The following is a 15,000-nucleotide window of genomic DNA, read 5'->3' as shown; positions in this document are numbered from 1 at the left end:
GACTGTTGCGCTCCAGTAAATCAGTCCAGGTTACATATAGATGAAGGAAACTTTTTACTAGGAAATAAATAAGTAACGCCCTATTTACATCATTGTGTATAACTGACTCACGAAAATCTGGAACGCAATGAATATATAAATAAGGGCAAAATCCACGAAGAGAAGTGAAACAATGGAGTACCACTGCAAGGCCTTTCGACTCTCGTCCTTTACTAAGCAGACTAATATGAATTTACTCTCATATTTATATCAGTCTGCTTAGTAAAGGACGAGAGTCGAAAAGCCTTGCAGCGGTCTCCATTGTTTCACTTTCCTTCGTAGATTTTGCCTTTTTTCTTCACTATCACGAAGATGTTTTTTTTTCATCAGTGAAGGTAATTCATACTTAAACACACACACAGGGGTGAAATACAAATAAATGTAGTTGCTTTACACGTATAGTTTTCTGCTTCTTTACTAATAATTAATCGATAACATATTTCAACATTTACACATTTCGTATATTTCCAACTTAATTCAAATATTTTTTATATATTTATTCTTTTCTTCATTTCATTTTCAGAGGATCAAATGCTCTAAGAGTGAAAAATAAATCCGCCACAATGAAATTAGGATGATTGCCCCCTGAATTTGTAATGAAAACTGAAATGAAGTTTACTGTTCTTTCCAACAATCAAGTAATGTGTCTCATTTTTATGTCAAGACACTATGATGAAATAATCAGGGAGAAGCACTGCCTGAAACCCCATTTGTTTTCGCAACATTGCTTACAAAACCTGTCTTACGCGTTACACCATGAAACAACAATGAAATATCAGGGCGTTTCTCTCACAGGATAACTAATACTTCTCTGCTATGAAATTAAATTGATTATTTATATATATGTATATAAACGTGTATATATATATATATATATATATATATATATATATATATATATATATATATATATATATATATAATATATATATTAAATTCTATAAAAGGAAAATGCATTGTTCGTCTAACAGTGTTGTTTTGCTAAAAAGAATTCAACAATTCGGCAAACGCTCCGCTTTTCTACTCTCATATTTTACAATAATTGTTATATATATAATATATATATATATATATATATATATATATATATATATATATATATATATATATCATATAATTAACATTTGGTATTGCACTTCGGTGATAAATAGCTTTTGAAGAACCTCCAGTATTATTGGGAAAAATCACAAAGTATCTCTGCAACAACTAAGACGTGAAGAATAAAAGAGCAGAAAGGGGAAAGGCTCATGGAATATAGTCATTCAGTATTTTTCCAGTGTTTATTATATCTCGGAGCAATGCATTGCTCGCGTCATCGTCGGTTTCCTAGAATCGTAGATAACGTTGTTTCCATTTGTTTTTTATGTTAAATTTCCGAGTTTTGCTTTATCATTGTTCAAAAGGCTTCTAGAGCTGAGGTTATTTTTATGACGGGGTGTTTTCCGTTTTGCAACGTAATCAAGAAAGAAGTGCTTTTATAAAAAAAAAAATCCAGCCCCAACAAAATCATCGGATTCAGATACCATTCTTTCATATGACTTAATTACTTCAGCGTAGAGAGAATTCTGTACATTCCTTTACAAAAGAGACAGTAAATCTGCCGCAATTTAGGCAATAGTGAATTCTCTCTCTCTCTCTCTCTCTCTCTCTCTCTCTCTCTCTCTCTCTCTCTCTCTCTTAGATGCAAGACTTCCTTTAGTTTATTTCCTTCTATTTCAGTTGAAGGTTTGCTTTGTTAACAAAGTTCAGAGATTTTCCTAAGCAAAGATATTAATATTAAACAAACTTACAGGTTAATTGACCTCACTGTAAGCACATTGAACTCACTTCCTTAAATTACTAAGTTTCTACTTTTGAAACATCGTCTTTCTGAAAATGTTAGAATTAAAGCAGTATTCCACCACTCTTGGTGATTCTCTTACTGTCGCAATAATCCGCCTTCATACCTTTATCCCACAAAGCGATAATATTATCAGTTATTAGACCACAACTATATAACTATTGTTCGTCATTATTACACTAATTTTATGAATACGTACTGGTATTTCCGTTATTGGAAACCCGCTATTTTACTTCGATTGCTTCAATAATCAATTATGTCTTTTTTTGTTATTTCCTTTGTTTTCTGTGAAGGTGATTTTGGGTTTTATTGCTGGCAAGGCAAACCATAAATCTTCCTCCTTAAGCCTCAAAATCCTCGGTATGTCTTGATCGTAAATCCTTATTTTTTTTTTTTATTCCAATCTTGCCAGGTTGAACGGACATATCCATATTGGTTGGCAAAGACATCATGCTGTGTTCCTTTCTTTTGAGGTGGTAATAAGTGTGTTATGGGTTCTGACTGTTACCTCAACGGCAGAAAATCGTCGCATTTTTCGTGTGATGTTTTGACTATAACCATTGCTATTCTTTTTCCTATTGATCGTTTTGTCCTGTATTGCTTTATGATTCTTTCAATTTGTTATTGTTATTATTATTATTATTATTATTATTATTATTATTATTATTATTATTATTATTATTATTATTATTATTATTATTATTATTATTTAATAACATAGAACGAACGACCGGTCATTTTGACGGCAATTTCTCTTTCAAATGTGTTTATTTTCCGTAATGTTTTCCCCAACGAAATGGTTCTCCTTGACTTTTACCAATTCACCAAGATGTATACTGAACTAATATGAAACTGAAATTAGAGTTTTTGCTGGTCTATATGGGGAGTTCTGTTGGTTATTATGACGTGGCACTATACACACATTTCGTGACTCATTATCCACTATATCATAATTAGTCATTTAGTCGCTGCTGGGTTTAAATACGCTGAATATGTCCTCAAATTCTAACATGGGTGATTTTATATCTGACGTCGAGGAAAAAGAATGTATATCATTTGCTGAAAGCTCATCCGCGTCTAATGAAGAAGCCGATGATGACAATGATGACGGAATACAAAGGGAGTGTGCTTTTGATGAAGAGGAAAGTGACCCAGGTGCGGAATGATTCTTAGAGAATATCATTTGAAGAGGTGTATGCGGCTATAGAGCGTTATGATACCCGAGGAATTTTCGCTAAAGGACAGCCAGTGTAACATCGTTGATTTAAAAAAAAAAAAAAAAAAAAATCGGGACCTCCATTCTTCCATCAAACAATGTAAGAAATCGTTTTAAAGTAGTTATGAGATTTCCTAGGTTTTATGTGAGATCAGCAAGATCCCGTCAATTGCAAACCGACAGATTTGTGTTGATATCGGAAGTTTTGGACAGATTGATCAAAGACAGTATTGTTTGCCATAGACCCCGAGAATATAATAGTGGATAACCAGTTTTACGAAATGTAGGTGCCCATTCTTTGAGCGTATTGCCAGCAAGCCATACAATTTTAGTATTATGTATTGGTCAGCGGCTGATGTAAAATAAAAATAAATGTTAATTGGATTTCTATATCCTGGTGAAGATTACAGCCGTCCGGCAAATCAACCACTCTCCAATGTGTTGCTCTGAATGACAAAGGGAAAAAATGTGACAACTGATCCTTTTTTTTCAGTTGAATAAAACTGGCGGGAAAAATTACAAGCTAAAAACACGAGTCTCGTGTGGACGGTAAATCCTATTCGAATAGAGATTCCTACGAGTCGTTAAAAAAAAAAAAAAAAAAAAAAAAAAAAAAAAAAAAAAAAAAACAAAAAAAAAAAAAAAAAAAAAAAAAAAAAAAAAAAAAAAATCCCGTGACGACCTGTACAGTAGATAAGAGCTGAAAAATAACCAATGCACTTTGACAGGCGTACCAATGTAAGCCAAACAAAAATGTACTTATACTTTGTAGCATAAACACAACTGTGGAACATTGAATGCAACTTCAACTTCAGGTCATCCAGTTTTATTGCTACATCTAAGCCTCAAATAAACATTCTTATGAAGGATTAACAGAAAAATGTAGCTACCTAATATAGAATCTGTCATACCTAATGAAGAAAGAACGTAAACTATAAATGTAATAATTAGGGGTCCGCTGCTATTTCCAACGTTATCTGAAATTATCACCCTCCATAAAAAAATAAAAAATAAAAATAAAGAGTTCGCTCTTCTTTTCTTCACTCTTGCTGACCACCTCTCAAAATTACGTCTGCAACTCTAGATATTTGGCCTTTTTCTTCTATATTTTTAAAATCTCCTTTCTTGGCTGCCCAATACACCAATTCCCTCTATTGATTGCCTAAATGCACTGTATGGCGAAAGTGCCAGAGTAACCCAGTGCTCGGCTTGCCAGCCACCTAATCTCTAAGATCCAATCAATAACTTCTTTTCTAAAATGTTCTCTTCACCGTTGATTATCTGTCACTGAACCTGCGATGTTTGAAGTTGTCACTTGGCTTCGTCAATCCAAATAACAATCTGTATACTGAGCAAAGCGTTGCGTTTTTGAGGTTTATGGTTGATCGGTTGAATATATATGGTACGGGGATGAGAATAGTGTGCAAGTAACTAAGCGGAAGAGAACAAGATACCGAGCGTCAGACAAGAGAATAACTTTTATCAGTGAGTCTAATGTTCTTCATAATTTTCCCGGTTCCTCTAAAATGTCATAAAACATTACCAACATACATTAGCTTCGCTTGGCGCTCATGCTGCATTTAACGCTGTTGTATTTTACACATCGTGCTCTACGCTGTAATTAAAGTTTATAATATTGCAAATGACTTTCTTTTTTTGTCACGACACTACTAGCGACAAGTGCTTTATATTAAAGGCAGCATTTTATGATGTTATTTTCATAATACGTGAACGGTGAAAGTGTTCCGCAGAAGATAAAAGTTAACAATAAATTCTCAGCTGCAATAAAACGGCTCACTAGTACAAACTTATGAAGAGGATTCTCACACTGAAATTCTTTCTCAATATAGAGTCGTGAAGTCTTTTTAACTCGTAGATATAAAAGATAGAGAATTATTCTTCTTCAGCATGTTCACAGTCAGGATTTTCCATCATGCAGCATAATCGCAGAGACGACGATACAAACATTCTAAAAGACTATATTTTTTCCGAGGAAAATAGTCATATTGATAACAGCAATATAATTTTTCAGATTGCATAGGAAAGATAGAATGAGAAATTTAAGATGACGAAAAGAAAGACGATCACTTAGGTACGCATAACCTTAATAAATAATGATCATCATGTTTGATATTTATTCGCCTCGAGTATCAACAGCGACTGTTTTATAATGATAATAATGATGGAAACAACACATAAAAAAAAAATCATTATCGTTGCTAACCATAAATAAGCATGCTCATTGAGTAAATGATTAAACATACGGACAACATAAAAGAAAGTTCTGTTACGCAACACCAAAACGAGGCATCATCCAGTAAATTTCTTTCAGTTTCTGCTGCTGAAGCAAAGTCACTCCCGATAATAAATATTTCGGGACCGGAAAGAAGCAGCACAGCATGGGCACTCAGCCATGCAATATGGAAATGTCCATACAATCTGGCAGGTGTTTTTGACATGGGAAGACGCCGAGCAGCGGAAATGCCACAGGCGACGTTCAGAAGATAACAAACTTTGCGAAACTGAAATTGGAGGGTTCAAGGTTTTCTTTGTGAACTATTAAAAATCACGACGTTTTCTTGAGGAAATAGAAGATTGACAAGTAAATTATATATTCGATAATTAAGAGAAACTACAGTAATGCCAGCAATAATACTGTAGTATTATAACTAATAACTAATAATAAAGATGTAGTATTGCGTCAACAAAGTGAAAAGCTACATTAGTGGTAAAGAAAGGAATTTTCGTTAGATGGAAGATTTGTTTTCAGTCAGTTCTGACCTAGAGCAGGCTCTAAAACTATTAAAAGGCGGACTGTGACGAAAAAAGTACCTTAGTCGAAATACAAACCTTCCGGTTTGACAGTTCTGTTAATTAAGAAATCTTTCTTGCAAGCATGAAGAAAGAACGAGGAGATAATTAGAAATATTTTAGTCACTCTCATCAAGATGGGTAAAAAACTTTGCTCTGCGGTTACATGACGTAATTTACGCAAGTATAATACTTTCAGGAATCCATTTATGAGTAATAAGAATCGGCGATGCGCTTTATAAGATTCCTCCAACATGTTGGATTCTAAAGGCAAACAGACAAATCGTAGTATGATAGTCATTTTATACCAGTTAAGCTTTTCAATTGGTTGGATTTTCTTTGGAATCATCCATAGGTATAATTTCCTTAAATGACGATTGTGATTAAGAAACTTTTACAAAACGGCCCAATTTCATTTTGCAGTACGTACTAGTAGAGTGAAAACAAAAAGGGCATGTCGATGTCCAGTATTATCCTCAATCTACCAGCTAACACCCCTCCCACGTAAACACAGATGTTGGTGAAGTACGTTTCCGAAATTTTGGAGCAGGAGATGCATTAAAACTATGTTCGGGCTGCCTTTCGAAAGGAGCTTGGACGATTTTTCAATACACTGCAGAATGTTTCGAGGGAACAAAAGGTTCAGAAACTGGGGCGTTTATGTGGTCCGCCCCTCAAATTTCTTCTACAGGTTCAAGAATCTTAACGGGTATTTGTTTATGCATGCATGCATACATACATACATATGTGTGTGCGCGGTGTGTATTGAGTGTGAAGATAGCAAGTATTTCACAGAATCATGTCGAAGTACATTTAAAGGGGAAAGACCGGTGAACTACTACACTAACTGCAATATATTTAAGTTCTATCATGAGTTTCTTACAGGAAAGAACGCCGAACTGATGAAGCATATTACTAACAACAAAATCTCAAAAACCGCAGACTTCTTACGGTTTCTAAAGTTTTAATATCTCTTTTTGTTATTCATCTCTGTGAACAATATATGTGAATATTTCTATGAGCATACGATACTGATGATGAAGATAATTGCATACAAACTATAAATTTTCATAACGACGATGAATATGGAAATACATTACATCTCTATATAAATACCGTTGTAAATGCATTACATCTATATATAAATACCATTTAATCAAGAGTATTTGCAGTTCACGTGGGAAGGATTTGAAAGCACAGATGTGAAGGGGTTGGACGATATTAGATTATGAATGAGCAGAATAAATATAAATGATTAATTTTGTTACCTGTTCGCTTCAGGGTAGTGTAACATTTTTGCAAGACTTGAGATCAGAGCATGAACGGGTTTTGGCTCTGGGTTCCCTGCATATAAATAGTTATCTTTCCACTGTCCTTCATGAAATGCAGTCTTGGTAAGTAGGAGGCCAATTATCTTTAGTCTTATCATTCCATTGTCCTTAATGACTTCGCTCTGAGTAATTATGGGGGTGATTGCTTCAGTCGTTATCTTGCGCAATTTTGTACGACGGCCAGGAGCCAAAAAAAAAAACGTTCTTTAAACACGAACTTAGTAAAACCTACAAAGATACCATGTGAACCTTTTTATCATTATTATTGCAAGTAAAAAGCCAATAATATAAATAGGATTTAAAGCCGAATGATGACAGTCGAACGTTTGTGGAACAGGGTCACTAAATGCTGGAGGCGGCGATAGTCACTTAATGATGCAAGCTGTAGGTTAGTAGTAATAAGGTCAAATGGTTGATATTTATCAACGGTATTACGTTTTAAAGTAAATAAATAATCGGTAGGTTCTTCGTTTTTCTTTCATGAGAATCTGGTAAGTAATTTGAGCAAGAAAAAGGACGTAAAAATGATTGTCGTATAAAACAGAAGCTTCAAGCTTCGTGTCACATGAGATAGCAGCAGAATATGAACATTATTTTCATACTTGAACGTAGAAATTATTGCTGCAGTTGATGGTAGAATTACAGAGTCTCTAGTTGCATAGAATAATGTCGGTGATAAAAAAAAAAGGACTCCTGTTTTTCTGGTCCCATTGATTTATTGGCTTTTGCCATTGACCTGATATTCATTTACTTTTTGTGAGGAATCATACTCGACTCTCATAACAACTATGCAAGATATTATGATTTCAAAAACTGAATTAATCTAAGCTTTGTGCTTTTTATTTATTTAATTATTTTTCATTCATTTATTACTACTTTTTTTTTTGCAGATGTCATGCAGAAATGGAAAGAGTACGCTTATTCGTGTCCCTTGCGGTGAATAAGAATGACAAACACTTTATATTTTTCCTTTCTTAGTTTTGCTCTGCTCATAGAAATGTTTTTAATAAGAAAAGCTTTTAGAGTTTTTCTTAAGAACATGTAGAATAGAGAGAGAGAGAGAGAGAGAGAGAGAGAGAGAGAGAGAGAGAGAGAGAGAGAATATACTTGTAGGCATAACTGCTTGAAAGATACATTTAGATTTCTACTTTTTCATAAAAAGTCTAGATTTTTATCATGTAAAGAGTATTTGTATCACTTCTGAAAAGAAAAAGGTTTTAAACCACCACCCCCATCTCGACCCCGCCCCACCCCACCCCACCCCCTTTTTTTTTTCAAGGATACATTTGAATTTTCGGAATAGATATTCAATGGCTGAGTCGACTGTCAATACAATCCGAAGGTAGACTGGCAGACGAAAATTGGAGGTCTATATTATTTCATGATTTGAATTTCACAGAAAGGACTAATTTTAACTTCCCTGAAAATATATTTCTTTCTTTTTTCTTTATTTGGTGTCATTGCTTAGCATTTGGAGATAAAAGGGACAACATAAATGGGCAAGCATCGAAACTGTAATAGCTCAAAGGGATGCAAATAAGGGGGGACGAGCTTAATTAATGAGGTCAAAGCCGAAGCGAAAATATACGGAGAGGTTACGAAAAGCACTTTAGGGAAACGGCGTCAAGATGCAAACGAAGTTAAAACAGCGAAAATGCTGCAACGCGACGTGAGATTTTTGATGATGAAAATTGTTGATTATTTGAAAAGTTTGTGCGTATCCGATGGATAAGTCTGCTATAGATGGCGAAACGGGCTCGTACTTCTTTTAGTTAAGAAGAAAATCATGTTCGGTTGGAAGGAAAATGCTATAGAGATCACTGAATGAGAGAATTAATTTTAGAGTAAGAGACGCAGAGGAGAGTTACACAGTCTTGCGTCAATAGCGCGGATATTTTGGAGAGCTGTTGAATGTTGAGAATGAAAGAGAAAAGAATTTGAGTGACGCTTGAGTTGAATGAGTTAATGTAAATTCAAGTGTGCTCGTGGAGGTGTCTAGTGAAGATGTGAGCCAGGCAGCTGAAATGGTGAGAAACTGAAAGGCACCAGTACTTAACGGAACTTCAAATACGTTTCTGTGGCACAGTGATGAAATTAAATGGAAAACAAAAGTCTGAACGGTGTCTGGAAGATGGCTGGACTTAGGTACAGAAAAAGTTCTAACGCATCTGTAAAACTGACAAGTACAGTTTGAAATGGTGTAAGTTGAAGTTCTTTATTAGAGAAGGTAGATAGACAGCAGAACAAGCAGAGTAAGGGTAGAACGGGTGTGGAACTATTGCTTAATACGACACACTTCCGAGTTCGTGGTTTACATGAACTTGGTAAGAGATTATGGGAAGACAGTTTTCTCTAAGGAAATAAAGGATGATGATTTTCATTGTTGAATCTTGATCTTGATCGCAAGTCCACGAGATTTCATTCGAACACTAAACAATGCGACCTCCTAACGGAATAAGAATTTATTATATGAATACTTTTACTAAAGTCGTAATGAAACAATGTGCATCCTGTGACTAAAATGCCGAATATAAATATTATTTCTTAATCAGTCAATATATAAACTGGAGTTGCAACGAATGAGGTCATCGATATTAGAATAACCACTTACAGTAGTAAGCCGAACACACAAGTATTATGACGTAATTTAAAGATGGCGAGAACACTCTGTAAGGGAGTGAGAGAAAAAAATACGAAAGTCGATTGAATTCTGTGAACATATGGAAAGCAAATTATAACAGAAGCCGGAGGAAGTCTTATGAATGAAATAGCAGTACCGATAAAAGAATACTTCAAAAACGCGTTTCATTTATCATTCCATTAAATATTTTGGCGAATGAAAACCCCGACGGATTTTTTTTTTAAATGGCATATGAAAGTTTGTCAATGATGGAATACAAGTGGTCTTATCAATTTGAGTAAAGTGCTTGATTAAAAATTTTATCCATGATTTCTATTATGATGACTAATTAAACCTCGTGTTTCTGAAATAATAATCAAGGTTCCATGAATTATTCAGAATGCTGGAAAAAGTTTAAGTTCGCAGTTGCACTTATTACAAAATCGAGGTGAATGATTAATTGATATTCACTCGTTTTTACTATGATTACTTTTTTAACAAACCATAAACATCGTCTTTAATAATAATTTCGTGTCTCTCTCTCATGATCGATTGAATTATTTAGATCAATTCTCTGATTTCATTTCAGGAAAATGTACCTTATGAATAAATTGAAAGCCTAAGCATTATATAAAAGGACAAACAATTATTGGTTACGCTGTAAATAAGGTACAAAATAATCTAAATTATACACACACACACCTACGTGTACACACAGACACACACACACACACACACACACACACATATATATATAAATATATATATATATATATAATATATATATATATATATATATATATATATACATATATAATATGATATATATATATATCTATATATATATATATATATATATATATATATATATATATATATATATTGAGTGCGTGTTTGTGTGTATGTGTTTAGGAGAGTGTGCGCACGCGAATGTAGAAAGCAAGAGTAGTAACTCGACCTTATCTTCATTGCTATTTGAGTTTGTGGAATTAATTGCACACAAATAAATGGAAAATTATCATGCAAAAGTATTATGTTAATTTCAGACAAATAAAGTAAAGTCTAAATGGCTGATCCTGTAAGATCGCAAGCTTATGTAACTACTATTTTACTAATAGGTGCAGAAATTTATGAAATCTGATTGAGTAGAGAGACAGGGACTACTCCCGTTTTATCCAAATCACAGGCATCATTTATGGGGCTACCAATCGAGCATGGTCTGTCTAAATATACTTGTCTGTATAACGTCATGGACTAATGCTTTATTTTACCTTTATAACAAAATGTAAATAAAAGTGATTTCCCAAAAATGATCTCAGATCCATTCGGTGTTTCTCTCTCGCACAGTTGCATTCAAAGACGAAGAAAATAATTATTTCTGCTGAAATTATAGGCTTTACCGAATACATACTTTTGTCTTTATATTCATGAAGGGAAATGGAACAACCAAATATTCACTGAAAACGGAACGAGCATGCAAGACAAAAAAAAAATTATTTGATATTTGTCAGAAATGAAATTAGAAATGTCCTTCATGTGCCAGTCCGAAATGCAAATAAAGTAGTTGCATTTCGCGGGGCGTTTAATCTTGTAAGTGTATATTGTAAAGAAAGGACCCTAAACTCTTTGACCATTGAATTCGTAGCCAAGGAAAAATATTCGACTAAAAGCTTATCTTATTTTCAAAGAGATTAATCTTCATATATAGCTACCGTCACCCGTATTTGCTAATCCTCTGATCGGTGATAATACTTCAGAATATAATAAAAGAAAATATATATATTGCGTGAAGCATGTTTGCGCGATATCATTCATAATGGGTATAATTTTGCAATCTACTGAAGCTTGACGCCAACGTTTGCATTAAAATTTTCCACTTTTGGAGTGATGGATTAGTTAAGAGATCACATGAGATGTTATCCAAAGAGGATTATAGGAGAGATACATTGCACTACCAGCGGTGGCTACGCTCTGAGGATAATAGGATCTTTATCATTCAACCTTCAAACCTTTGATTTCGATATCCTTTAAATAATATGGCTCGCAACATTTACAAGAAAGGAAATGATTCATAAGATTAACCTGAAAGTCTGCCTTTGGATTAACCTATACGGGTTGCTGAAGGAAAGGCTAAAGAAATATTACCTGTAGCTTATTGACTGCATATTATCACCAGAGAAACAAAGAAAATTTAAATTAGCCTGAAAACAGTTGCTCAATTCTCTGGCATTTCGCTGAAGTGGGTTTCACCCGTTGAAACTCATCACCCACGAAATAGATATTACCAAACTAGAAAAAAAAATGTTCTTTTGAGAATAACTGAGGTCTTCAAAATAAAAGATATAGAAGAAGCCATCAACTTACCATCGACTCCTTCTGCGTGATCAAACACTTCACCGTTCGTGTGAAGGTCCTTATCGACGCATTCGGAGTCAGGGACCTCGGCTCTCAGGGGCAACATTGAAACTAGAGCCTCCGTATACGTCGGAGGGAAAGAGGGCAGGGGTGGAGGAGGCGTTGGAGGGAGGGTGGGGATGAGCCGTTGCAGAGGCAGCGGGTGTCTGGCCTCGAAGTGCATCAGGTTGCCGGTCGGGCTTGAGTCGTTCTCTCCTGAGGACCTCCGAAGGCGACATCCTGGCCTCATTTGCTATCACCTGCCGGCGAGAATAGATTCGTGATCAGGTAACAGAAATTCATCTCTATCTTTTATTGTTTTATATAGTTAACTCATTCCAGACTTCAATTATAGTTTTATATTCAGTACGATCGTAGTGTCCAGTTACCGACGGATTTCGCATCATTTCTATGTTTTGGAGCATGCATGAGATATTAGGATTTATGCTTAATACAATGCGGATATACTAGTGTGAATATAGATATATATATATATATATATATATATATATATATATATATATATGTGTGTGTGTGTGTGTGTGATATATATATATTATATATATATATATAGATATATGATATATATAGATATGTATTATATATATATATATATATATATATATATATATATATATATATATATATGATATATATATATATATATATGTGTGTGTGTGTGTGTGTGTATATATATATATTATATATATATATATATATATATATATATATATATATATATATAATATGTATATATATATATATATGTATATATATATATATATATATATATATATGTATATATAATCAATAACTAGAGCGCGTGTGATGTTTTTAACTATATTCAGTCAGGAGGAAAGGAAATGAAAGGAAATGACTCGAACCGAGCGATTTCACGTATTTCTTAAACCTCATCAAGTTTCAGGCACAATTGGTAAGAGAATAGCAAGATCAAGATCTCGTAGTAAGATAATCATAACATAAATTCTAAAAGAGAGATCCTGCCTAATAATGTATTGGTTTTTAAAAAATACGCTTCATCATCATATTTCATCCTGTGCCAAAAACTCAGACTGATTCATTTAATAATCTATGACAGCCTTTTTTTTTTTTTTTTTTTTTTTATAAAATATGCGCGATACTAATCAAGTTTCCCTGAACCATTTCTTCACAAGAAACCAATTCCTTTGATTGTATCCAGTTATCAACCAAAGCGATTTGGTATTAATTTGCGTCTTAACATGTGATGGATTATAAATTATCTGATACCCTTCAGTCAATCAGTCTTAGACAAGAATTGTTGGCAAACCACCTGCAATGAAAACAGGTGGTACTGTAAGAGAGAGAGAGAGAGAGAGAGAGAGACGAGAGAGAGAGAGAGAGAGAGAGAGAGAGAGAAATGCATTCCCAAAGAATGATATAGCACAGAAATGAAATACGAATGCTTCAGAAGGAAAGAGATCTCCTATTCCTCTTTTTTGTGCTTGGTGTCTCACAGCCTTCAAGATTTAAGAAAACTTTCAAAAAAGGATAGACGGTTGGCTGGATAAAGTTTACAGATCCATTAAAGGACAGAACTTAAATCTTATGGCTGAAGGTCCTTTTGATTGCTTTTTGTTTTTTCGTCTGCTCAGAACCGCACGATGTTGAAAGGGAGGCAGGGTGGGAGAGGGGGAGGGAGAGAGGGGGTAGGTCACCGGAAAAAGAAGGAGCATCAGATGGGCGTCATCTATTTTTATAGGTTCGGTAATAAAGATGTAAATGCTGTCTCGGTAATTCTAATTGTCTCGTAATTGTTTTATTTGCATTTCAGATTCGAATTGACGATGTAACTGATGCAGACATGGTACCATTATTTACTATGACTGCGAAACAATGATCACAGAAATATATGCTTTCAATTTAACTTCTCCATGAAGAATCTGGGGGAAATATTTAATCATTGCTCTTATCATCATGCACTATGGGACATGTCAGACGTGGGAATTGGGCTTTGCTAATAGATTTACTCTATTTCTTTCGCTTTATTTACTAGACTTAATTCTTCTCAATTCCTCCTTTCTTACACTTTAATCTAAGACCTTAAACAGTTTACCCCTTTTAATGACTTTAATTATGATTATCTTCGATATCTACTCTATGTCCGTCGCGCAGCCATCCTTTGTCGTTTAAACTGATCTCGAATTGTTCTTTCGCATTTTCTTTACTACAATAGCGAGATCAGATTGATCCAAATGGGCACTCCATGGAATTTTCAAAATTCATTTCCTGCAACATAGCTCCGCATCCTCTTACTATCCTCTTCCAGTCAACTTAATTAAACGGAAACTGGCAGTAAAATTTCCCCGTTTACCTACTTTAGCTACTTTAAATGTAATTCTATTAATCTATTCATTGTGTTTCCGGAGTGAGGTGATTTGTTACGAGATCATCAGTTCTTCTTCTTCTTCCCAGTGACTCACTCGAAGCCTTTTCGAAATATTTGGCTCCTCTCATACCTGATGGGTATCTTCTTCAACTTTCTTTCCTCCCTCGCTTTTGTTGCTTTTTTGTATTGCCTCTTTTTATACATTATTTTGTTTTAGTTAGTTTTCAGCGAGACGAAGGAGAAAACCATGATCGTGCTCTGACAATCTACCGGTTAAAAGTGCGTTTATCATCTCAACGAGGTTACTAGGACACGATAATGAAACCATCCGAGTCGCTAGCAAGGTTATAACAGAAAGCAAACATCCTTTCAAGAGACAAT

General features: G+C 34.3%; 2 protein-coding genes across 2 annotated transcripts in view; one reads left to right on the top strand and one right to left on the bottom strand.

The window, feature by feature from the left end:
- The window catches only part of LOC135214518 (uncharacterized), a 16,876-nt gene extending 4,369 nt beyond the window's left edge, over window positions 1-12,507 (bottom strand). The window contains exon 1 of the mRNA XM_064248891.1: window positions 12,222-12,507. Within this exon, the coding sequence (XP_064104961.1) occupies window positions 12,222-12,501 (280 nt within the window). The 5' untranslated portion in view covers window positions 12,502-12,507. The remainder of the gene's footprint in view (window positions 1-12,221) is intronic.
- LOC135214667 (uncharacterized) overlaps window positions 1-15,000 on the top strand; it is a 142,471-nt gene that overhangs the window by 99,907 nt on the left and 27,564 nt on the right. The gene's annotated exons all lie outside the window — the stretch shown is intronic.

The sequence above is a fragment of the Macrobrachium nipponense genome, chromosome 46 (genome assembly GCF_015104395.2).
Source record: "Macrobrachium nipponense isolate FS-2020 chromosome 46, ASM1510439v2, whole genome shotgun sequence".
Taxonomy (NCBI): Eukaryota; Metazoa; Arthropoda; class Malacostraca; order Decapoda; family Palaemonidae; genus Macrobrachium; species Macrobrachium nipponense.
This window is presented reverse-complemented; position numbering and strand designations above follow the sequence as displayed.